General features: G+C 46.1%; 7 protein-coding genes across 7 annotated transcripts; all 7 read left to right on the top strand.

Moving 5' to 3' along the window:
- Positions 1 to 2,311: 2,311 nt before the first annotated feature.
- Positions 2,312 to 3,362, top strand: BDW43DRAFT_304273 (uncharacterized protein; the record flags this gene model as incomplete). The annotated part of the gene is made up of 4 exons (XM_032045576.1): positions 2,312 to 2,387; positions 2,439 to 2,781; positions 2,829 to 2,869; positions 3,013 to 3,362. The coding sequence occupies 4 exons, from the start codon at positions 2,312 to 2,314 to the stop codon at positions 3,360 to 3,362; spliced, it is 810 nt and encodes a 269-aa protein (XP_031894715.1).
- A 538-nt stretch (positions 3,363 to 3,900) lies between these two features.
- BDW43DRAFT_316389 (uncharacterized protein) lies at positions 3,901 to 4,425 on the top strand (the record flags this gene model as incomplete). Its single annotated transcript, XM_032048290.1, has 1 exon — positions 3,901 to 4,425. The coding sequence occupies one exon, from the start codon at positions 3,901 to 3,903 to the stop codon at positions 4,423 to 4,425; it is 525 nt and encodes a 174-aa protein (XP_031894716.1).
- A 1,645-nt stretch (positions 4,426 to 6,070) lies between these two features.
- BDW43DRAFT_323428 (uncharacterized protein) lies at positions 6,071 to 7,245 on the top strand (the record flags this gene model as incomplete). Its single annotated transcript, XM_032049742.1, has 2 exons — positions 6,071 to 6,552; positions 6,606 to 7,245. Exons 1-2 carry the CDS (start codon positions 6,137 to 6,139, stop codon positions 7,243 to 7,245), a joined length of 1,056 nt encoding a protein of 351 aa, XP_031894717.1. The 5' UTR covers positions 6,071 to 6,136.
- A 793-nt stretch (positions 7,246 to 8,038) lies between these two features.
- Positions 8,039 to 8,546, top strand: BDW43DRAFT_292745 (WD40 repeat domain-containing protein). Its single transcript, XM_032043748.1, has one exon. It carries the CDS (start codon positions 8,053 to 8,055, stop codon positions 8,515 to 8,517), a length of 465 nt encoding a protein of 154 aa, XP_031894718.1. The 5' UTR covers positions 8,039 to 8,052; the 3' UTR covers positions 8,518 to 8,546.
- Positions 8,547 to 9,004: 458 nt separating this feature from the next.
- On the top strand, positions 9,005 to 9,522 carry BDW43DRAFT_292747 (uncharacterized protein). The gene is made up of 3 exons (XM_032043749.1): positions 9,005 to 9,158; positions 9,232 to 9,327; positions 9,398 to 9,522. Exons 1-3 carry the CDS (start codon positions 9,030 to 9,032, stop codon positions 9,497 to 9,499), a joined length of 327 nt encoding a protein of 108 aa, XP_031894719.1. The 5' UTR covers positions 9,005 to 9,029; the 3' UTR covers positions 9,500 to 9,522.
- A 6,120-nt stretch (positions 9,523 to 15,642) lies between these two features.
- BDW43DRAFT_316394 (ATP-binding protein) lies at positions 15,643 to 16,829 on the top strand (the record flags this gene model as incomplete). Its single annotated transcript, XM_032048291.1, has 5 exons — positions 15,643 to 15,913; positions 15,964 to 16,156; positions 16,206 to 16,278; positions 16,330 to 16,725; positions 16,776 to 16,829. The coding sequence occupies 5 exons, from the start codon at positions 15,643 to 15,645 to the stop codon at positions 16,827 to 16,829; spliced, it is 987 nt and encodes a 328-aa protein (XP_031894720.1).
- Positions 16,830 to 17,459: 630 nt separating this feature from the next.
- Positions 17,460 to 19,924, top strand: BDW43DRAFT_234143 (uncharacterized protein). Its single transcript, XM_032039571.1, has one exon. The coding sequence runs from the start codon at positions 17,522 to 17,524 to the stop codon at positions 19,751 to 19,753; it is 2,232 nt and encodes a 743-aa protein (XP_031894721.1). The 5' UTR covers positions 17,460 to 17,521; the 3' UTR covers positions 19,754 to 19,924.
- The last annotated feature ends 5,847 nt before the right edge of the window (positions 19,925 to 25,771 follow it).

Below are 25,771 nucleotides of genomic sequence, written 5' to 3' on the forward strand. Positions count from 1 at the left end.
GAAACCGGCCCCTACGGTACTATAACTGTTAGTTGACTCGTTTTTTCTGATTAATATTAGGCCACTGATGCCTGCTTACCCCACAAAGTTATCACAACTAGAATGACCAGACATCAAAGTCAATCTCTACCTTAACTTAGTGGTACGCGATAAAATGGTCCATTCATTTGTAGAATTTCACTGAAGGATGATGTATAAATAATCGTTTTCCTATGCTCTACAACAAAGCATGAGATCAGGTTTTCCATAATACAAATAGATCTAAAGCGGAAAGCATCATCATGGCACATCTTTACCCTTGGAGTGTTGAGGAGCAGTCAATAAATAGTAGACAGATCATTGACCCCAAAGAGCTTGAGAAAAGGGAGTGGAATACCGAGTCAGAGTCAGAATACACGGAATCAGAGCTAGACGATGCATACGCTTTCAACGGCCACGAAATAGAGGCCTTCGGGTCCGGAATTGAAGGATATGCAGAATACGAGCTCCTTGGCTCTGATGAATCGACCAATGACGAGGGATCGAGTTTAAGTTCTGTAGGTGCTTACGAAATCCCACATCAGCGGGAAAATGTTGACATATACAGAATGATGAAGACGAGGTCGAGGGTATCGTTGTTCTTGACGAACGAGAAATTGATGCAGCCGCTGGTAAAAAAAGTCAATTCCTGGTGAAGTGCTGGATTGACAAGAAACATTTCGAGTTGTTCACTGAATTGATGAGAATGTCATGAACTGATCTCTCAAAGTAACACGCGTTTCAATCATGGGTGAAAATAGCAATTTCAAAGCTTCAGTTTCAATAGGGAGCAAATGAACTTATTAGCAAGGCCTTGATGCCATAAATAAGATACTAAGCTGTGATTGTGTACAGTACCTTGTGTTGTAATTAAAGGAAGATAATTATTCTTCATTACTTCTGTAAACCTGAGGTTTATATACTGTACAGGTTGAACATAAGATTGATTGAAAATCAATCCGATCCTTATATGGAATCTATTCCGTATCTGAAGCTCCATAGTTTGCCTGGCCGAGCCTCACCCCACAACACAGACTTCTCCCCGCTGGCGGCCTTAATCTTCCCTGCAGAATATCTGAGCAGCCTGTCACTATTGGGTTGGGAGAACTCTCTGTACGCTGCTAGAGACGCTTGATAAGCTCAAATTACTTTTACAGCTTCTCGGTATTTGTAGGAGTCTCAGCAGCCCAATTAGAGGACACCTTGCTATGAGAACTGCCAGGCGGAGTAAGAGTTTTTGAGGAAGTTGATCAAGCACTCTAGCCGGCTTATAAGGAATTATACTAGTAAGTTTAAGCTACTGCCTATCTTAGATACAGTAAAGGTCTTGGGGCGTATCTCCATATGGATCTTTAAGAGACCTCTTGTCAATATAGCTAGCATCATGATACGCCCAGTCTTGAACCTAATCACCGTATACGCTTTCCAAAGTACGAAAATAGGTAACATTGAGCCGTTGAAGATGGAGGGAAGAATGAGGCGGTAGATAAGGATATATAAATATCGTTCTCCTTACAAAATGGTCAAATTCAACAGTTGCATGACTTCCATGGCCACCTAAAATAAGCAACCTACACTTGCCAATTGTACGCAGTTTAGTATACTTATTAAAGATCTCCTTAGCCAAGGCGCTCCTAGTGGGCTATTTATCCAACCGTTTTAACTAACGCCGGTCACCCAGTCTGCTGGTATGTTTGTATACCATATTGGTTGATGTTGTTTGCCAGCCAGAATGATTAAAGGTGGTAGGATATAGATAGTTGAGCGATAGCTTTCATTATAGTCACCTAGTCACGATTACTGGATATCTTAATTCAACATGGCTCCCAACCTGTGAGGTAATTACCTAAGTAATCTGCTTTAGCATAGAGCTTAATATAGCATACCTTGCAGGTTGATGTCATTCCTACTTTAGAGAATTCAAGATTAAATAAATTGATGATAAAGTACTAGCCCTAATAGAACCGATGTTGGAACATACGGTCGTCCTGCGCCGCATGCCCTATTGGTTCGATCTCGCTTAGTCATCATTTAGTAAGCTAGTTATTTAGATAGTTTGGCCGTTCCGGCCACCCAATAGGACAAGCATACATTCGCTTCCACAACCGACCCGAGTCACCTGAGTCCTAGCCGCATAGCTCTGAAAGTGAAATGTCAATTATCAAGCCAATCAAATTAAATCAGTCATCAACTAGCGACTGACCGCCTCCGGGAGCCGTAACTATATTATTCTGCTAGCTTCCCAACTTCCAACTTATGCACTGCTGATTTCCTTTATTCCTTTATCACTACAATGTCAGTAACTATTAACTCCAATGTGGTTGGACTTGACGGTATGATACCCAGAATCATAGACCGTGAACGCGAAGGTATATATATCCCTGTACTGTTGATATCTTCTGCTGAACATGTTATCTAAGATGAGGATGTGGAGAGACTCGTTCCTTGGGTTTTTCAACATTCGGATATTGTAGACGAGGATCGCATACTTTGTGGGCCTAAAGAAGACTGCAAATTCGGTTCAGTCTTCTATTACTTACTTTCCTACCGATGCAATCTACAAGGAAACGCCTTTGATGATACAGGGATCTCAAATGTCTTTGTACCCAGCGAAACAATCACCTTGCCCAGAAAGAGTTGGCACATACCTGGAAGAGAACCATCTAAATATCTTATACATGACCAGTGCACAATATCTAAAATGCTAATAGAGACTATCTATGTCAATCTTAGTAATGTCAAAGAGCAGGATCCCAAAGTTGAGTACGTTTCTTAGCTTTTTCTACATATAGCGTTACTAATCTCTCTAGGTTTACTACACATGGACATGAATTGAGATATACGATTGGTGGTGAATGATTTGCTACCAGACCAGAGGGCGCCGCTATTGTTGGACCAAGAGCTCAATATTTACCAATAATCTCTTTTACCGGGGAACTTATATAATAATCTATTTGAGTAGGAACTCTGCTGATCCTATTTAGTGGTTTCCAGGGCAAACTTGGAATGGACTTTTAAGAGAAACTTTCAGTACAATGTTGGGACAGCTTACTAAAAATCTTAGTATCCTGGATACAGGTTTCCAAGATCAAGAAGTTTTTATAGTTGGTTTCCACGGTCCTTATCTCCACATAGCTCGTGGGTTCTTTGCAAAAGATCTTATCTCCAGAGTATATGCACAGGGACATTTCGATCAAGAGCCTGTTAGTCTACAATTTACTCGGAGCTATAACTTATTCCTCAAAGAAGATTGGCTTGAAGTAACACGTGTACTGACCAGGTTGCTTCGATATCTGCTCAGCGGAAAGTCAAAAGTGGGGGTTGTACAAAAACATGTGAAGTAAAGATGCGGCCGAAATGTCTAAACTTTCTTTCATACCAAGAGCATTCTATAGAATAGTCTGCACTCTTTTACCTTGTTCAAGCTTGCTTAGTCTTGCCAGTCAGCAGTTGTATAACTTTCCGGACTGCTATTGTCGTCCTTTTGCAAAACGAAAGGAATCCGTGGCCTATTATTGTAATGTCTGAAATATAGTTATACCTTAGCTTGCGATTTCCTAAAGCATTGAATTTCCAACTCAGGCCTTCATTTTCATTGAACGTTCCCCCATGGTGTTTTGGGTTCCGTGGCACTGTATTCCTAGTGCGATAGGAACCTATCTCGCAGTTTTGGTTGGACGATTAGGGTTGTGATAGGGAATGAGTCATGGACTCAAGTCACCCACTTTACGAGACGCCTTGAGGGTCATATTGAGAGATGTCGGCATAGCAGGTCTCGAGGCAGACAAGCCTGAGGTATTGTGCCACTCCTTCTCACAGAAACACTTGCATTGATAGCAGTATTAGGTAGAGCAGAAATTCTTGTATCATTTTCTGCCCGAGATGAGAAATCAGCTGCGGTCGAACACGGGCCCAGAAGAATACAACATTGAGGGCACCATCCATCTTAGGTTATTGGTCCAGTATATGGAGAAGACATACCAGTCTACCTCAGAACGACTCTCCTCCCTTCTGGCGCATCGGAAGATTACATACGATCTTCTATGGCCTTGCTTCAAACCAGGCACGTTGGCCTACATGACTTGCCCCTCCACTGGTCTGCCCAGATGTGCCAGGTTTAGCTTCGGACTGGAGACTCAGACCGTTCGCAAGGTAGACTGTTTTGAGGTACATGCCGAATATTTCGACTTCGACGGAGAACTGTTCGGCGAGTCGACCGAGAAGGTGCAAATAGAGGTCTTTCGAGGGCCGATTGATATCTCGAGTCTTCCCATATACCCGCTGGAATTCCACCCTGACAAAGGAATAAAGTCACGTTTAATACAGGGACGAGCAAAACCAGTTTCACCGCCTGGTTCACTGTTGCTCTCTCTGAACGCTACTGCCAAGACACTAGCCGCAAATTAGGTCATAAAATGACACTTGTAACTATAATACAATACAGTATTCGTCTTACTCAGATCACATGCATTCATCAAGCCACAATTGTCAGGCACAGTTTCTCTGCTCTGCAGTTTTATAAACCTCAGTATCGAAGATTCACTGTTATTTCATCGTACATAGTAGAATTGTACGCCGTTAAATCTAACAGATTTAAATAGTAGCAAGAGTTTACTGTATTATTTTGAACGGCGAATGTGTTGAATAATAGTGAACAATAAGTAAAATACCAATATATATAAACAGCTACTAGCTCTCTATCATAAATTAGATATGTAAAGCAATATAATATTATTGCGGATTTTTAATAATAATGTAAGCCTGCCAAAAATGACCTTTGGGACTCTGCTATCGTGCGCCTACAATATCAATGCATAACTCAAGAAAATTGCCGAAGTCCTGGCCTGCACATTAACGGTAGTTTCTTTCTATAAAGTTTCAACTCTGCATGGATTCCTCAATTGGATTGAGACCAGGCGAGTAAGGTACATAGTAAACACCTGCAGAAGAGTACAATTCTTCCAAGCGCTCAGTGCAATGGAAGGATGCGTTATTAATAACTAGAATGGGACTTCGGTGCTGGCTACCTGCTACAGTGCTGCAGAAGTTGCTCAATAAAATCCTCGAACATTGTGGCGTCTGTTAACCCCGGAAGTCTCGACAAAGAATAATCCCGCCCTGCGCATAGGGTGCAATATTTGATACCGTTGGCCTCTGTGGAGCCAGGTGACTTCTGAACCGGCGTTATCCCGAGGGGTCACCAGCCTATTTCCCTATGCCCTGCTCGCTTATCTCATTCCGATTCATCTGTATAGACTAAATGATACGAACGAAACTCCAATAGATTGTGGAGGTAGCAATACCACAAGTTTCCATCTCTTTCCTTGGCTACGTTTCGAGCCGCCTTACTAGACCACCCGATCGACCGAAGTGCTCAGCTAACAGTGCACGTTGATTCAAGTCATCTCATCTCAATATAGGTCTGGGCTCTCTTATAAACGGTTGCAGATAGCGTTCAGCATTGTCTCAGTTATCTTGGTCGACCGCTAGTTAAGGGGAGGAGGGTTGGGAGAGCTCGAACATTTCCGAATTGACGCAGGTTAGTGCGGATGTTGATGGCCGAACGCTTGCTGCAGCCGGCTGCCACGGCCATTCGGGATGTAGTTAGCGAATTACTGCCATATCACGAAAAGCTGTGAGGCGACAAGTAGCGGTGCCATGATGGGCAACGGGCAAAACTGAAGCCAAAGACGAGAAGAAATGGGGTGGGGTTCGTGATGCTGGGACCTTGTGAAGTTGTGGTAGGGAGAAGAACTGGTCCCGTGACGTGTGTTACCTTAAGAGTCTTGGACGCTTTCCCAGAGCTCCCTAAAAAAGTGAGGGCAGAATACCTTGCATAATGGATGTGTCTCGTGGATATGAAACAGTCCTGTATTTTGCCTCATTACAATGTTTAGTTACTTTATCTTCTAGCAGACCAATAGGAAGGTCGGCGCTTTGTACACCAATAAGGATGAAGTGCATTACCATCTTCAGCCTCGCTCCAAGCGCCTGCCCGTCTTTCTCATACCTAAATCTGTGATCTGTATTCCATGGCAATCTCCCTAAGAATATTCATGACTGTTGAACAACACATGCTTCTCTGTTAATTAGCGAGCCTATCCTGACAGTCCCGAACATGGAACCACTTTCTGGTGCAGCAAGCGTTATCGCAGTCATCCAACTAACAGGGGCCATCGTGCAGATATGTGGAAGTTACATCAAGAAAGTTGAAGAAGCGAAGCAAGATATCCTCCACCTTCGGGAGGAGGTCGACGCCCTTTCTCAGGTACTCAATCCGCTCAGCAAGCTTCTTAATAGCACGAACAGTACGAAACTCGTTTCCCAAGACCTAATCGACAATATTGCAAAATGCTCCTCAATTCTCACGACATTGAGGGAGAAAATCGATCCAGAAACAACACAGAGACGGATGAGGAAATGGGGGCTCCGAGCATTCAAATGGCCTTTAAAACGTGAGGAGGTGGTCAAGGCGATCAGCGAGATCGAGAGATACAAAATGTTGTTCAACTTATCATTGCTCGTTGACCAAACGTAGGTGTATAACCCTATCCTTAGTGGGTAATCGAGCTAATGTTATAACTAAGGAGATCTGCCAATCTTATCAACCAAAAGATAGATATTAGCCGGTTACATGTCGCAAAAGGGGCAACATTTAATGACTACGAAAACCAACACACTGAGTGCCTTCCCGGGACCCGAGTCAAGCTTCTCCGCGAAATTGACAACTGGTCCAAGACATCCGGTGGAAAATGTATTTTTTGGTTAAACGGCATGGCCGGGACGGGAAAGTCAACAATTTCCCAGACTATTGCAGGCCATTTGAAAGAACAAAATCGCCTTGCAGGGAGCTTCTTCTTCAAAAGGGGTGAACAAGACCGAGGGAATGCCAAAGTGCTCTTTTCGACACTTGCCAAACAATTAGGAGGCACTATACCTCAAATGGGCCCCAGTATCCAAAAGGCAATCGAGGAGGATCCAGATATTCCAGAACGGGTGCTTAGGGAACAATTTGAGAAACTTATTCTGCAGCCACTTCTTGCAATCAGCCAGCGCACAAGTATGATTATGGTGATCGTGATTGATGCATTGGATGAATGTGACCAGGAAGATGATGTCCGGGTTATTCTCCGTCTCTTGCCACGGGTCCAAAAGTCAAGTTCACTGCAGCTACGATTTCTGTTAACAAGCAGGCCGGTGTTTAATAGTTTACTAATAATACAGTGAAATTTCTGACTTTTCTGACTTGGAGTAATAAGGATTCTGAAATAGCACAATTTATACTCGATCTGAGGCGATTTATACTCAGAAATAGGCATATCGCTAATATCGCGCCGCTCCAACTATATTCTTCGTGCCTCATATTCGCACCGGAAAGGTCCTTAATAAGAATCTTATTCGGCAGAGAGCTCCCTAGCGGGATAAGGAGGTTGTCAAAGGTCAAAAAATTGGGGTGCAGAACTACAAACTCTAGAAGGCCATTTGGGCGCAGTCGGAGCGGTCGCCTTTTCACCAGACAGCCAAGTACTGGCAACATGTTCCCATGATAAGACTATCAAGCTCTGAGATACTATGACTGGATCATTGCAACAGAGTCTAGAGGGACATTTAGATTGGGTTCGGGCCGTTGCATTCTCGCCCTGCGGTCGGTTACTAGCGTCAGGTTCTCATGATAGTACTATAAAGCTCTGGGATACCGGCACTGGCGCTTTAAAACAAAGATTTACTGTTGAAGGGCCTCTGCGAAAGACCCTGGACGGCTATCAAGGTTCGGTTGGGGCTGTGGCATTTTCACCGGACAGCCGACTTCTGGCATCTGGCACCCATGACAGTACAATAAGGCTCTGGGATACCACCACCGGTGCCCTACGACGAACTCTAGAGGGCCACACATTTTCGGTTTGGGCAGTAGCTTTCTCACCAGACAGTCAACTACTGGCAATAGGTTCTTTTGACAGCACAGCTAAGCTCTAGGACATCACCACTGAAGCCTTGCAAGGCAACTTTATCGATAAGAGGGCCGCACGGCAGATTATGGACGGCCATTGGGGCTCAGTAGGTGTCGTTGCATTGTCACCGGACAGCAAGATACTAACATCTGGCTCCATTGATGAAACAGTCAAGCTCTGGGATGCCACTACTGGAACATTGCTACAGACTTTAGAGGGTCATTTGGATTTTATTTGGGCCATTACCTTCTCGCCAGGTGGTCGGTTTCTTGTATCAGGCTCCAATGACGGCACAATTAAACTCTGGGATACTAGTACTGGAACCCTGCAACACACCCTGGATGGTAATTCAGGGGCAGTCAGGGCTGTAGCATTCTCACCTGACTGTCAACTGCTGGCATCAGATTCCATTAATAACATAGTCAAGATCTGGGATCCTATCACTGGGGCCGTGAAACAAAATCTGTCAGTCGAAGAAGTTGTCACTGATATAGGATTTTCAAATCGCGGTGCTTTCCTAGAAATGAACATTGGTCAGCTAAGTATTTAATTCTCACCTAACAATCGCACCTCTGTTGTTGCCCTTACCGCCGCCGAGTTATTGATAGAAGACCATTGGATATCGCTTAACGGTGTAAAAATCCTATGGCTGCCTCCGGGGCGTCGGCCATCATGTTCAGTAGTTAAAGAGCGTACAGTTGTCCTAGGGCACACATCAGGAGACGTCTCTCTTATAGAATTTCGTATTGAAAGATTGATTTCCGATCAATCTGATATTCATTTCATATATAAACCCTCAAGCTTTCAGATAAGAATAATAACAATTAATCCTGAATCACAACACACGGAAGTTACTCCACCAGATCGGGGCCGAATTCGAATACAAAGACTGAAAGCGAGAACCCAAGCCAATAGGAGGCAGCCACGTTCCAACAAAACCCCGCACTTAGTCCATATGGCTCTAATGGTTCTTGACTGAGGAAGAATTCTATTGTTTCTGGGAACAAACCTATTCAAAGCTAGAAGAACTTGGTTTTGGTGAATGTTTTCTTGGCATATACTATGCGTTTTCTTCTGGATTCGAAATGTCGTATCACCGATGGCTCCTGCCTGTCGCCTTATATTCATAGCTTGGACCTGCCACAATGCGGCAATAGAACCCTCATACAGGCTGGGATAAGTGTGTGTCAAGTAAGTCATAGCAATAGCGTGCGCTCATATCAGAAATAGTGGTCATATGTTATGTGATTATTAACAGTTCCAGATAAGCTGCCATTGTTATGGTGAAAGGCACTTCCACTGCTATCCCTTTTTACACCCAGCAATATCGCCGAGGTTGGTTTCATGCATGTACATATGTGTAAGTATTCATGAACACTTTGGATTTGAGAAGGCAATCAAAAGCTGAAAATAAGGTGATATCCCATTAGTGTACGTGTGGCAATGGCCCAGTGGCATATCATCTCCAACCCCGGTGCAGTGTATGTAGTCACACAGTCTGTGCAAACTGCCAGATTACACAGATCTTTTAGGAATTTAGACCCTTATTCATTCATTAATTAACCGCTGTATTACTGGTGTAGACCAAGTATATCTATGTTGACACTACTAATATAATGATAATATTCCGTCGTCCAAAGAAGACATTCTATCAACCAAAATGACCGCTAGGCCACCAATGTTACTATCTTTTCAGGTTGATATGTTAAATCCTCACCAAAATAATCTACATTTGATGGGCATGAACATCTGCTACATGGTACAGATCACGGTAACATGTGGTCTTTGATAGGGACAGAATATAAAACTGTAGAGCATGTACCTTAGACTTCTTAATACCTAGTTGATAGTTATTTATTTGGGCCCTGGTTACAAGAGGTAGTCACCCACGTGACTTGACAAATACCGTATTATATATACAGCAGTCATTCCACGTGTACCTAATTCTGTGGCTGGTGTCTGGGCAGTGGCGTTAAGAAAGAGAAAGAGTGTTCTGGGCGGTGAAACTGGTTTTGCTTATTCCCGTATCAAATGGGAAACCCCACTGACTGTTCAATATATGAAGTACAGAGTTCCCTGTAAGCCCTGGGGGACTGAGCCAGAGGACCCTGTAACAACCTGCGAAACCTGGGAACTTTGAGGTTCTTCACTACCGACTCTGCGAAAAATGCCCCCGGGTCACCTCCCGGCGGGACGGGCCGCGACGCGAACCCCTGAACCACCGGACCGCGACGAACGCGAAGGCTCACCACCGCGGTTATCAAGACCGAAACGCACCACTAAACCACCAAAAAATTATGTTCAAGAACAAGAGAAAGAAATAGAGCAGAGAGTCACGCGCTCCCAACAGAGGAAGAAAACGCAAGGCCGCCCAGCAATCCAACATGACAAACAAACCTCGGATGACTCCTCGGTGGAGGCCGAGGACTTGGATTCCGTCCAACTGGTGGAGGAGCTCACCAAACTCAGGAGAGAGATCAGACGACGAGATGACTTGCACAGGGATGAACTAAAGAGAGTTAAAGAAGAATTTAGTGCTGCCCTAGCAGAGGTCTGACACGAGTTACAAACGCTGACACTGCAATCCCATTCCGAGTCATGTTCACAAAACGGCCACGAAGAGATCCTCCGCGAAATCCAATCCCTACGCACGTCAATCACTTCTGCAGGTCCTACAAACAGCTTGTCTTATGCAGATGTTGCCCGCACCCCTCCAACTAGCCAACCGAGCAACATACGAACTCTCTCATCGTTCAACACAACACCGACTACCTTCACCGATACATTGTATTGCACGATAGATACTTCCAATATGGCAGAGAACGAAAACGATAGGATATCTGCAGGCCCAATCAGGGCCGCAGTTGAGGCAGAAGTCCGAACAATGGAAAACCACATGAACTGGCGATGCCGCGCGGTTACTGTGGACCCAAGGAACACCAATCGGATTAGGATTGCTTGCCGAGATGAAGCTGAACACCAGATGGTTAAGAAAATCGCAGAAACAAAGATCGGTGCGGGAGCCCGGGTGCTCCGTGACGAGCTTTACCTGATCAAAGTCGACAGTGTCAAGAAGACCGCAGTGCTAGATGAAAAAGGTGATGTCAGAACTGGAGCCGCAACAGCATTCAGTGAGGAAAATGAGGCCACTGTGGCCAAAATTTCACGGCTCAGCAGAAAAGAGAGTACGAAGGCCTATGGATCCATGGTCGTGTATCTAACCAAAGGCACCGACGCACGGAGACTCCTGGCTGACGGGTTCTTCCACGCTGGCGGAGAATCGGGCGTAACCAGCACCTTTGAATATCGACCACGGCCGGTACAATGCTATAACTGCCAAGAGATTGGCCATAAGGCATTCCAATGCAAGAACGCCCAGAAGTGCGCGAAATGCGCCAAGGAAGGCCACCACCACAGTATTTGCAACGGAACGGTTCCTCGGTGCGTTCCGTGCGGAGGCCCACACGAATCGTACAGCAAAAACTGTCGGAAGGTCTATCCTGCACAGCATGAATAGAACACTCCGAATAATCCAGCTAAATGTAAGGAAACAGGGCACAGTGCATGACAGCTTAATGAACGACGAAGGAATCCAGGACGCAGTGGCAATAGCAATCCAAGAGCCTCAAGCAAGAAGAATTGAAGGCCGACTCTTAACAACCCCAATGGGGCATCACAAATGGATAAAGATAGTCCCCTCCACATGGAGGGAAGGCAGATGGGCAATTAGAAGCATGCTATGGATAAATAAGGATGTGGAAGCGGAACAAGTGCCAATAGAATTCCCGGATCTGACAGCAGTGGTCATCCGACTCCCCGAACGATTGATTTTTATGGCATCAGTTTATGTAGAGGGAGGAGATGCCCAGGCTTTGCATGACACATGCAATAGCTTACGCAAAGCTATCACAAAGGTAAGGCGAGACACGGGCACAGTAGTAGAGATAATGATTGTGGGAGACTTTAACCGCCATGATCAACTTTGGGGAGGAGACGATGCGTCTTTGGAAAGACAGGGAGAAGCGGATCCAATCATTGATTTTATGAATGAATTTGCTCTGAGCAGTGTACTTAAACGAGGCACGAAGACATGGCATGGTGGAGGGCCGGATGGAGATCATGAATCCACAATCGACCTCGTCCTTGCCTCTGAGAATCTGACAGATTCTTTGGTAAAATATGCAATACATGGGACAGAACACGGCTCTGACTACCACACGATTGAAACTGTGCTTGAAGCCCCGAGGCCGGGTTCAAAACAACCGGAGCGACTTCTACTCAAAAACGCGCCATGGAAGGAGATCAATGCCAAAATCGCGAGAACCCTAGACGCCACTGTCGGAAGGCACAGTGCAACAGAAAACTGACTGACTAATGACAGCGGTGTTGGAAGCAGTTCATGCCTTGACTCCAAAGGCCAAACCGTCACCATACGCAAAGCGATGGTGGACAACGGACTTGACACAGCTCCGTTATATATACACATACTGGAGAAACCACGCTCGGTCAGAGCGAAGGGCGGGCCGAGCCGCAGCACACCTGGAAAGGGCGGCCAAAAGCGCAGGGAAGCAATATCACGACGCCATCCGGCAATAAAAGAAAAAGCACTGGAATGAATTTCTCGCAGACAATGACGATATATGGAAGGCAGCCAAGTACCTAAAGTCGGGAGAGGATGTAGCATTTGGGAAAGTATTGCAGCTTGTCAGAGCAGATGGAACCACCACCACCGATCATGAGGAACAAGCCGAAGAACTATTAACCAAATTCTTTCCTTCCCTGCCGGACAATATTGATGAGGAAGAGCCCAGACCCCAAAGAGCGCCAGTAGAGATGCCTACTATCACCATGGAGGAAGTAGAACAACAGCTATTTGCAGCAAAATCATGGAAGGCACCTGGAGAAGACGGCCTACCGGCAATAGTTTGGAAGATGACTTGGCCCGCGGTCAAGCACAGGGTTCTTGACCTATTCCACGCGTCCCTGGAAGAAGGCACGCTACCAAGTCAGTGGAGACATGCAAAGATTATACCACTCAAAAAGCCGAACAAAGAGAACTACACTATTGCAAAAGCCTGGAGGCCCATCTTACTTCTGGCGACACTTGGTAAAATACTAGAATCGGTGGTTGCAGAAAGAATCTCGCACGCGGTGGAGACATACGGCCTGCTCCCAACCAGCCACTTTGGAGCCCGAAAACAACGATCGGCGGAACAGGCCCTCCTGCTCCTGCAGGAGCAGATCTACACGGCCTGGCGGGGCCGACGGGTCGTGAGCCTGATTAGCTTTGATGTTAAAGGAGCCTATAATGGGGTCTGCAAGGAAAGACTGCTCCAGAGGATGAGGGCGCGAGGCATACCAGAGAAGCTGATCCGGTGGATTGAGGCGTTCTGCTCAGAGCGGACAGCGGTTATCCAAATTAATGGGCAAGTGTCCGAGGCCCAAAGCCTTCCACAGGCGGGGCTACCTCAGGGCTTACCTCTATCCCCGATCTTATTCCTCTTCTTCAATGCAGACCTAGTGCAACGACAGATTGACAGTAACGGAGGAGCGGTTGCTTTTGTGGATAACTTCACTGCATGGGTGACAGGGCCAACAGTGCAGAGTAACCGGAAAGATATTGAAGCAATTATTAAAGAAGCGCTTGACTGGGAGAGGAGAAGTGGAGCAACGTTTGAAGCAGAGAAAACAGCCATTATATACTTTACCCCCAAAGCATACAAATCAGAACAGGAGCCTTTCATCATCAAGGGACAGGCTGTTGAACCCAAAGACCACGTCAAGATTCTAGGAGTGTTGATGGACACTAGACTTAAATACAAGGAACATATAGCAAGGACAGCGTCCAAGGGCCTCGAAGCAGCAATGGAGCTTAGACGACTTAGAGGTCTATCCCCATCAACAGCGCGGCAGCTATTCACATCAACTGTTACCCCAGTGGTAGACTATGCCTCTAACGTTTGGATGCACGCTTTCAAAGATAAGGCCATGGGGCCCATTAACCGGGTCCAAAGGGTTGGAGCTCAAGCGATTGTAGGAACCTTCCTCACAGTTGCGACAAGTGTGGCAGAAGCCGAGGCCCACATTGCCACCGCACACAGCCGGCTCTGGAAACGGGCAGTGAAGATGTGGACAGACATCCACACCCTACCAGAAACCAACCCACTCCGCAGGAATACAGCCCGTATCAGGAAGTTCAGAAGATACCATCGCTCGCCGCTATATCAGGTGGCAGACGCGCTGAAGGACATAGAAATGGAAACACTGGAAACCATTAACCCATTTACATTAGCGCCATGGGAGGAACGAATGCAGGCCGATAGTGGGGAAACCCTAGAGACACAGACAGAAACCGGTGGATCAATGCAGATTGCAGTGAGCAGCTCAGCACGGAATGGGGTGGTAGGATTTGGCGGAGTTGTCCAGAAGCAGCCGCCCAAGTATAAAAAGCCGAAACTGAAGTCCTTCTTTGTCACACTTGGCACAAGATCAGAGCAGAACCCATACTCGGGGGAGCTGGCTGCAATGGCACACGCATTGAGAACGCTACCGGTACTGAAGCTGTACAGAATTATGCTGCTAACAAGCAACAAAGCGGCCGCACTTGCACTGAGAAGTCCGCGACAGCAGTCAGGCCAGGAATATGTTTGCCAAATATACAAGTTGATTAAGAGACTGCAGAAGAACGGAAATGGGGTCAATATCCGTTGGGTCCCTACAAGCGAGGATAATAAACTGTTAGGCCTGGCTAAAGAGCAGGCCAGGGAAGCGACCCAAGACGATGCCATTCCATACACAGAGCTCCCCAGAATGAAATCCACCACCCTCAATATTGCACGGTCCCAAGTAAGCACCAACAGAGGCCTCCCAGAGAAAGTTGGGAAACACGCCAAAAGAGTGGATGCGGCACTCCCAGGCAAACACACCCGACAGCTATATGATCGATTATCATGGAACGAAGCAAGCGCATTGGCTCAACTCCGAACAGGCATGGCAAGATTGAATGGGTATCTCTACCGAATCAACGCAGCGCAGACAGATCAGTGTGCATGTGGACAGGCAAGAGAGACTGTAGAGCACTTCCTCTTTCGATGTCGAAAGTGGACAGCACATCGAGCAGAAATGCTACAATGCACCAACACCCACAGAGGCAACATATCCTTCTTCCTGGGAGGGAAATCACCATCAGATGATCAAAACTGGGCCCCAAACCTCGAAGCGGTACGGGCATCCATACGATTTGCAATCGCCACTGGCCGACTCAACGCCACATAACCATAGAGATAATTACCAGTCACCCAATCCTCCTAACCGACCAACTTACACCAACCACCTCGTGCCAGAGACGGTAGACGCGCTTCAGCTGCCGAAGATAGGATGTTGAACACTTGAAGAAGCGCCTTCAAGCTAGTCTACTAACAAAATTACTAACCCACGAGAATCCCTTTCCCCCCCCCCTCCTACGATGCAAACAAACGAGACGACATATACTAAAAGCAACTATGTATGGGCTCTAAGGAGACACAGTATATATTAGGACATGTATTAGTATATTAGCGATAGTTGCCCTTTCGGCTTAGCCGCCGGGCGTTAATAAATTGTGTGTGTGTGTGTATCAAATGGCCGAAAATACATCGACTTACTGGGCTGTCATTACCGCCAATATCAAGGAAACATGTTCGTACTAAACCAAGAACGACTCATGAAATTGCATGTGAGCAGCAGGGTTATGATTGATATGAAGCTTTTCCGGAGGAGCAACCCGAATTATCCGAAGTTCGAGACTCAAAAGATCTCCATCATTGATATATTTAGCAACACTGTGGAGAGAGTTTCGGTGGACCGGATTAAGAGTAACGGCATGGATCCGAGAAGTATGAAGGAGCGTGACTTAGTGAGATGTAGTCCGTCAGTACTTGGATATTCCCTGAATGAGAAAATCTGGGGTAGGACTTCACACTAAAGACCACACTTTATAGGCGCTAACAATCCTTAGGAGAGTTTGCGGTGGAGAGCATTCAACAAATCAGATTTTCGCCATCGCCGTTTGACATGCTAAGTATTCCAGACGCAAAGAGAAAAGTCATAAAGTCTCTAACGGAAAGTCGGACCAACACGGCAAACGATGACAACGAAAATGCGGATGATATTGTTGCTGGGAAGGGACAAGGTGTTATAATTCTGTTGCAGTAAGGTCCACTTTCTCGTGATAAGAGGTGTTGCTAACTCATGTGATAGTGGGCCGCCAGGTGTAGGGAAAACATTGACGGCAGAAACTATCGCCGAGCAACTTCGGCGGCCACTCTATTCGGTAGGTCGGTCCCTTTGGCAAGGTTAGGTCGATGTGCGCTAAGGCCCCCAGATTTCAACTGGACAACTGAGTACGGATGCAGGAGAGCTGGAATTCCAACTGAGTAGGATTTTCGATGTGGCAACTGCCTGGAAGGCAGTGCTCTTGCTCGACGAGGCCGATGTGTATTTGCAACGACGCAATAATCTGCAACTAGAACAGAACCGCATCGTTGCCACTTTTCTTCGCAAACTGGAGTATTATAACGGGATATTTTTCCTTACCACCAATCTACTTAACGATTTCGATGATGCTATTCTTGATCGCATTCAGCTAAAGTTGCTGTATGATGACCTTGATGCATCGGCTCGGCGGAACATTCTTGTCCATTTTCTTAAGGAGGCGAATGCAGATATTGAAGGGAAAGATCTTAGCATGTTCTCTGAGATCAAGTTGAACGGCAGGCAGGTATGTAAGCTGCCTCGGTATGAGTAAACGCTCTAACACCATTGATTTAGATAAAAAATATCGTCAAAGTTGCGCGCAATGTTGCTTTGAGTGATGGTGTCTGATTGTCCTCAACACATGTCCGAATGGCTCTCCATGCGAATGGTTATAGCATTCCCACTCAGGGTACGTTAGGTTTTGACGTGGATTTGTACGAAGCTTAGCGCAGCTGGAAGTTTGTCTCGCTAGTTTAATACCGGAGTAGCCACGGAACCGCGTATCCCGAAAGGCAGTTGGGTAGGCGGTATGCTATGGATAGGCGGCTACTTACTTTTTCTTTTTCTCTATCGCTTTGACTTTATGTCAAGTATTTACTATAAAGTCAATCAATTAGGTGTCGTAGCTCGCATTTCCCATAATCCATTGAAATACTGAATGAGAGTTATACTAGTCACTTTGCCAAAATCATTAGTGTCCTAACTCGCACAACAAGCATGCCCCCAACCCTTTGACAGCCAGTCACTGAGTTGTTGAAATACATGAGGGAAGGGAGCATTGGCCAATAAAACGTGAAGTTCTTGCCTGCAGAAAGACCAACCATAGCCTAATTTAGTTAATATAATTCTGAGCATGACACGGTATGTAATCAGATCACTCCCTACCCCAACTGGGCTTTATTCTGATGGAAGAATACTTTGGCCGGAATCCGTGGTCAGCTGATACGTACAGACCCCTTGATGCCTAATTCTCCTCACCTTAGCTCCATAAAAACGAAGCCTCTTGATCACCCTACCTACCCTACCTCCTTACAGAGCAGATGGCTAGCTCCAGCTCACCGGATTACAAGACACTGTTTCTAAAGGCGGAGGAAGAACGAAGGCGAGAAACGGACCTGAGGAGACAAGCAGAGGAGGAGCGGAGGCGGGAAGCGGAGTTGAGGGTACAGGCCGAGGAAGAACGAGAACAGGAAAAGGAACGAACACGACCCACAACCTTTCGGGAACTCCTTCATCACTGCCATACCCTTTTCTCGCTGCCTTTACAAGCCGCATCCCCGTCCCAATCCACAACCGGAAAGATCCCGCCGCCCACAGGGAAATGCTGTCCGTTACGACTTCAGCCTTGGAAAGACTGTGCCGCCAGGCAACAGGAGGTCTTCCGCTCTGTTTGCACCTATCTAGAACCTCCAGGGGAGGCTGCGGCACAGCTGTTCCCGCCTCGTCTTGAGCTGGAAGGTTTTGGGAAACGTTTTAATAAAAGGGCACTAAGCAGTGAACAAGATCTAGAGAGCTATGAACGATTTGGTGTGGAGGACCATGTCCATGATATTATCGCTGAGCTCTGCAAGATACCGGCTGCTCGAGATGAATTTGGCCTGGGTGATGGAGTCTGGTTTGACAATCATGCGAACGCTCTCGATCCCATCGAAGCCAATGACTCTCAATTGGACGGGGCGACAAGTTCCAGGCGTTCCCGACCGGATCAGTTCTGTATTCACCGAGTTGATGGAGATAACAATACCCTCTTGACGACAGTCGAGTATAAGCCACCTCATAAGCTATCTGTTGAGAACCTTCGTGCAGGACTGCAACCGATGAATTTTTGGGAAGAGATAGTCCAGCCTGATTCCGTCCCCACTGAAGAGCCTACGAAATTGAAATATAATGCGGCCTGGCTGACAGGATCCGCTGTGACCCAAGAGTACCATGTGATGATTCAGGAAGGGCTCGAGTACTCCTATTTGACTAATGGATTTGCGTTGGTTCTGCTACATGTCCCCTATGATGAACCGAGTACCCTATACTACCATCTATGTGAGCCAAACATGGAGATTGATCCTGATGATAACTGCAGCTTCGAGCAGCCATTGACAGCTATTGCGCGGGTGTTGTGTTTGTGTCTAATGAGCTTCGGCGCGCGATTTCGCGATCAGGCGTGGCGAAATAATGCACGGGCACAGCTGCCGCTCTGGAAGACAAGTTTTGATCACACCCGCTCCCAAATCCCGGAAAGAGAATTACGACAGAACCCACCAGGCTCAGAATATAGTCCCTCGGGTAGCTCCGCGCGCACTGTCTCGGAGTATCTCCCGTCATCCTCGCCTGTTGAATCTCCTACACAGCGCCGTCGAATGCCGACGCGGTCTCGAGCTCAGTGTGCGCCAAATATGATAGACTCCACTGACTCCCCTGATTCCGATATGGACCCTGCTCCCGGTGGGCGGAAGCGTGGCTTCAGCCAGGTCACATCGTCTCCATCATCTCCATCGGTGCAACGATCGGCACGTCAGACGGGGTCCCGACATAATGAAAGCGGCCGGTATCAACACAGCGCTCAATTTTGTACCCAGCGATGTCTACTTGGCCTACAACAAGGAGGCCAGCTAGATGATCATTGCCCAAATGTTATGCTCCATCGGCAGGGTAGAAGTAGCAGCCAACACCTGATCGACACCAAGAGTTTGGTTCAGCAGATCAAACAGCAGCTGGATCAGAATCTTGACCGCGACTGCACGCCGATAGGAGCCTGTGGAGCCTGTGGAGCATCTGGAGCACCGTTCAAGATCACCTGCACTGCGTATGGGTATACAGTTGTCGGTAAAGGGACTACGTCCTATCTCTGGAACGAGGTGAAACGTGAAGCAGATATTTACCGCATACTTTGGCAAGCACAAGGGTCTGCAGTCCCTGTTTTTCTCGGTGCAATCGACCTGGCCAAAATCTACTTCCTACATGGAGCTGGAGAGATCCGCCATATGTTACTTATGGCTTGGGGTGGTGAACCCATCAGTAAGATGAAACATGTAGAGGCAATCAGGCATGAAGTTTTGCGTTCTCAAAAGACGATTCGTTCATTCGGGATTTTGCATCAGGACCTTCGGCCAGATAATATTCTATGGAACGCTGAACTAGGTCGGGTCTTGATTATCGACTTTCATCGTTCGCAATTGGATGTACGACTGACCAAAAAGCGAAAGATATTACGCGAGCAGCTCTCGTATGGGGCAGAGGAACACCAGCGAAAACGACTTCGCGTCGGCTACAAATGAGATTCAACGGGAACTTATGCCGTGGAGTGACTTACTTTGGAGTGGACCCTGCTTGGAGACGGTGGGCAGCTTCGAACAACCAATAGCAGCCGGGCATACACTAATTCATTAAAATAGAATAACAACAGTCGCATTTCAAAAACAGCAAAGACCAACAATCCAACAATACTATTTACGCCTTAGAGGATAAGATGCTTATCTTTTCTCGGTATTCAGACATCATGGGGCATGAATCATAGGAAACCAATTACGAAAACACAGAAGATCACAAGAGGAAACCATCAATCAATAAAACAAGTGGGTCATCCAAAGCATGCAAAGACACAGGTCTCATTTATCGTTTACACCTGCCTAGCTCTCTTCAGCTTCTGTGGCCTCAGTGGCGTTTCAGAAACTGCTCGCCTTTTGTGTAGTCTTGGACTTTCACGGAGGCTTGCGCGATGGACATACTCATGCAGCAGATCCGGTGCACACTGTCTGAGCTTGGAGTAAGAGCACCACTTCGCTTCGAAGCAGAGGAGTTCCAAATCACCGTCCAGTGTTTGTCGGTACGTAAGAATACCTGTTACCGAGTCCATTTCGGCACTAGATGGTGGTAGGACCGTCGGGCTGGATCGCTGGCGTTCATCGGTTTGGGTATCCGCTACACGGTGAATCAAACGGTGAACCCTCTCAAAGGCGAGGATGAAACATACCATCAACCATAGCCTGGTTATCGTTTTGTTCAATCTGTGGAGGTATCCTGCCGCCCTTCGTGCAAGGACGGCAACCACTGACATGCTCATCAATAGACGACGCTTGTCCGCCAAACTTGGTACCATAATTCGTCATGCCCTTGGCTCTGTCGCCATCCATAGGCATTGACTCACAGTCTTCGAAGCTTCGATGCGCCTGAGTAGCGTCCTCCTTGCCAGAGCAGGTAGGACTCTACGAGGAATGGCTTGGGGTGTCTAGGATGGTATCGCCACCGGTGCCATCGGATAGTTCGACACTGTTGTCATCGATATCAATGGGGATGGGGTTGCGCGCAGAACCTAGCATGGCAGTCGTCATTACGAGAGACAAGTCAAAGGCTGGGAAGGGGTTTTATATGTGCGAGTATCTGCGAAAAGAGGAGAAAGGCTAGTTACATGCTGGACTCCAGTCGAGGGAGGAGATCCCTTTTATGCCCTTCTGGTCTAAGGCCTGATGTTCCTCACTGGCGGCCGAGTGTCCATGCACCTGGGTCAGGATATTCTGTATGCCAATAGGCCGAATTGCTATTCGATCATTGCTAGATTTTGTTACATTAAAAATGTTTGAAATGAAATATTGTATTTTTCAAGAAAAGCACATGTAAAATACAGCAACTCGGTCACATTACAGTATTGAAATTGGGGGATGCTAGAAGTTTCAGGCATAAGCATAATTATGCAACTTCCGAATAGGGCTTCGCTTCATTCAGCTTGGCACAGGTTTGAGACTAAAGTTAAAGCCATGACATAGAAACTGATACACATCAAAATATTCTGGAGCCCCATACAGTCTCACCATGTCAGCTTTTTGCACTGATTTATGTTTTGAACAGCATCTGATGCATATGCTACAGACAATTTCTGCCAAAAGAATATGACCGCGATCATGATATGTGCATGCGTGATAAAATTGCTCGTAGAAGCGCATCCGAGTATATTAAGTCTCTGTGGGACTCGTAGTGTATAGCTCAGGCCACCAATCGCAGTCAAGGATAAAAATGTGAGAAAAGGAGCGGTCATCGGCAGTCGGCAAGCAGACGGCCAGAAGATCGCATGAATTACAGGAATCAAGGCGAGCATGCCGTATGTGAGGCACATGATAGGAAAGTTCGCCTTAGACTGTAAACAATAAGATACGCATTTCCTCGCAGTCAGAGAAAATATTGCCACATAGATTGCAAGTGGCCACTTTTCGAAATAGAACTGAAAGTAGATATATGATATGGTTGAGACAGCGATCAGAATAATCGTTCCCGCTTGTTCCCACTCCGGTGGCTGCTGCGTAGTGTGGGTTCGTATGCAAAGAGAGGAGAAGGCAATGACAGTCAGAAGAAAGCCTAAGACTACCAGTTCATCTGAAAATTTCCATTGGGCATGGAGCAAAGACTGGTAGATGAACTTGGAAAAGAAATAGGCGCTACTGAAAGCGTGCAAAAGAACAAGGGATAAATTGTCCCTAAGATTCGCTGATCGATGTGTAGCCATAATGCTGGTATGCCAGGGTCCTTGTGATTTCAGATATGAGACAGGCAAGGCCGTGAGCAGTATGATAAAAAGATAACACAGGAGTGATGTGGCCGGGAAAGATGAAATTGTAAGGAAGAAGAAGGAATATATAGCTGGCGATGCGAGCGAAACGAGTTGTTTACTTACGGATTTATAGATTAGGTCTGCAAAGATTGAATGGACGTAGCAAATTGATATGATAAGACGTTAAACAGTTGGTCTGGGTGGAAGCCTTTTTGGAACATTTTTCATTCATCTCACCCGGCAAATTAATAAGATTTTATTGCTAGACGGTCCGCACTTTTCTTCGCCTTCCCCAACATCAAAATCCTAAGACTCATCTGCCAGTTAAACACTAGGAGCAGTTGAAATATGTAAATGTATATTACACCACTGTTTGATTTCATTTCGTTTATGCTTTAGAGAAGCCCTCTGTGAAATGGGGGACAGAATAGGATTCTGAGTTGAAAAGTTTTGGCAACCATAATAGTTATTTCAGCCCCTCGAACTAAAGGGTCAAACAAGGATACTGTTTAATTTCTCGAGCACCCACTATAGCTCTTTGTTGTACAGCCGACTGGCTGACTGGTGATGGTTTCGTTCACTGTTTTACCATGGCCCCTTGCCTCAATTGGATTGCAGATCACGTTGATATGATGTGATCTAAGATATATCTTCCACATAGAACTGGCACGCTACTACCGGTAGCCTTATAGGAATCTGGCGTGCTAGGTGCCATGAAGGCAGCTACTATTGCTAAGTCTTGGATGAGTCAGGATACATTGTTCCGTCTCCTTGCATACATAGTACTTCTCGAAATACACTTTTATGTTATACACTTCGAGACCGCTCCTAGACTGTAGGGCCAAGACAAATCTGATTTCTAGAGCTAGTTCGTGGAAATCCTGCAATTCTAACTCGCCCCTGTAGTGCTGCCTACTTAACTATATGTACTGTACACACCGCTGTGGCACGGAATGTTACTGTGCTTCAAAGACAGTTGACATACTATGTAACGTATTTTCCGCAACGTTCTTACACGATGAACACTCTCTAAAAATAGTATTCTGAAGCAAGTACTACATCGCTCTTTGCGCCTACTTCAGGCTGTCCCTGGCAAGAGACATCCCTACAGTCTTTGGAAATCTGATTGGCCAACAAGCATTACTATACTGTAGCGTAATCTCACGAGGCTATAGTACAGCATTGGTGTGTATTGCGTAAGGTGCTCGATGCTTACAGTATTTGCAGATTATTTCGTTTGACCAAAATATACAACTAGACCATCAAAAACGCGCGGACTCTTGAGGAGTCCCAATACGTGGCATTTAAAGGTATTTCTAGGTTGACAGGTCCGCTTAAAAGAAAAGAGACGTGCCCACTCGCTTCTCTGATTTTGAAGTAGTGTCCACAGCACTGTATAATATTGTATTAAAATATGTACAGTATTAACAAGCAAGACTAGCAGTGCTTCATAGCTAGCAACAGCTACTGGTCAGAATACGGGACAATTATTTAAAGGGCGTATGTTACTTTAACCATATGGAAGCTAGTAAGTAGTAAAACATTGTCTGTGGTCCTCCTGTCCGACACTTACTCAGTCATTTTCTATATAGGATGCTAATAACTGGCTTGACTTTCAGAAACGCAACTCAATGAGACTTCAATTTTTGTTTTCTAGCCTCTTCATACTGTATTGTGCGAACTCCCATGCGCTCTCCGGTGTTGTTTTTGTCGGAATTCAGCAATATCCCAGGGCCTACCCTTTTATTGTTTTGCTCATTATGTTCAACAGCTTACTATTAGTGATCGAGCGTGTTGTACTTGAGTAAGCCTTTTAACTAACAAATCAGTGAAATAGCTGCGGCCATGCCAAGATGATAAACCATCCTACACTAGGTACGTACACTGGAATCCCTATCGGTCTAGTTCGGCCAGACGCTGGCTCCGAGTATGATTAGTACATCTGATACACGTGATGATGAGCTCCTCACCTACCGTAATATCGCGTATGGCATGGATTGTCTCTTCCTTGAGCGCGGTATTATACATATGCAAGTGAATGTTGGGAAGGAATGGGTGATTAATGCAAGGCCCAAGAAGGAATACACAGCGAAAGGAGTTTATTGTATGGATGGCGAGTACTGTGTTCTGTAATTGCGGGGTGTGCTTCCAATTCTGTCCCATTTCACGCTCAGCAGACCGCTTGAACCGGTTGCACTCATATCCATGAGCTCTCAATATGATTACGCCCTGATACTCTACAGTAGTTGTAAGCACTCTCGCGTCTGCACTGCTGCGGTTGACCTTTGCCAGGCCTGAATCTGCAATGACTAGTGTGCCGCGAGGTATATTGACTTTGCAAATACACCTAAACCTTTCGGTTTGCCAACCAGGGAATGCCAACATAGAACCCTATAGTCAGCGATAGTATTTCCAGCTAATTAAACAGTTTATCTGAAGAGAGGACCGACTTGGGGAGAAAAACAACGGATGTCATGAGCTCAGGGGTACAGTACAGTACAAAATAGAGGGCTGTTATTGCCTGGGACTCCCTTAGACTCATGGTACGATATGTACAATTGACCCTTGGAAGTTATTTTATTTTGTGCATCAATCCGCGGGCCAGACAGGCCAATCAGCAAATAAACGCGAAAATGTAGAAGAATTGTTGTCGAGACCTTTCAGTCGCGCGCAGAATGTTCAAGCTCCACACACCATGTTTATATACTAGTATAGTATACTTTATGTACAGTGGCACCCGAAATCCTAACCCTAGATCCTTCTTTTAACGCAGTAACAAAATATGATCATTAGAGAAAGATAACCTGACGGCGTGCTGGGAGATCATGCCCTTCATATCCTGTACTTCTTTACATACATACACACGGTAATGGCAATCTTCATCACTCTTTGTAAAGCAAAATGGGATTCTGCGGAAAAGGGCAGAGTGATACTCAGTCATTAGAGGTTTTAAACTATAAATATTGGTTTATTATTTGAGGTAATTCAAATTATATAAGCGCATATAAAAATAGGTGTGTCTTCACATGGCGTACATTATCTGAACTTCCTAAGACCCATCAGAAAGGGAGAGGCATTAACTGAAAATACTGACGTTTGGACTACTGTGAGCTAAGGAGAAAGGAAGGGATGACTTTATAGAGTGTATGGAAAAAGGAGGGCCGTAGTAGAGATAGCCCTAAGATGCAGATCAGGGGTATCTTTACTAGGGTCCAGGAGTTACAACTAAGAGTCAGTATCGCACTATAAGAACCCGACAGCTCCTTGTAGACTTGCAACATTTCTCCAGAAATAGATAGTATAAATCATTACCTTCTGATTCTCAATATGGCGCTCGCCCCAAAGTATGCTGAACTTGTTGCTCGACACTTCATTACGCACCGCAACCAACACAAGAAAGAAGTCTACGAGGTGCCTGACTCTTATAAGGATCCCAACCATGTTCTTTCAACCCCCCAAATAAACAGGCTCAAAGACGCTGTATGGGAGGAGCTTAATCGTATCAGTGGCCTTGAACAAGAGAGACTCATAAAAGAGCTTGCGTCCCCAGATTTCGGGGAACTGGTAGCCCTTATTCTAGATGTAGCTCATGAACTGAAACACCCAGAGGCTGAGAGCATATCTGAAAGTGAGTAATCTGCTGTTGTGCTCAATGAACAAGCTAACTTTTAATTTAAGGAGTGCGTCAAGCTGGTGGCGACAGTATGGGGGGGGAACCAGCGGCGACACCGGGGGCGGAACCAGCGGCGACACC

Source organism: Aspergillus alliaceus, assembly GCF_009176365.1.
Source record: "Aspergillus alliaceus strain CBS 536.65 unplaced genomic scaffold BDW43scaffold_74, whole genome shotgun sequence".
Classification (NCBI taxonomy): Eukaryota; Fungi; Ascomycota; class Eurotiomycetes; order Eurotiales; family Aspergillaceae; genus Aspergillus; species Aspergillus alliaceus.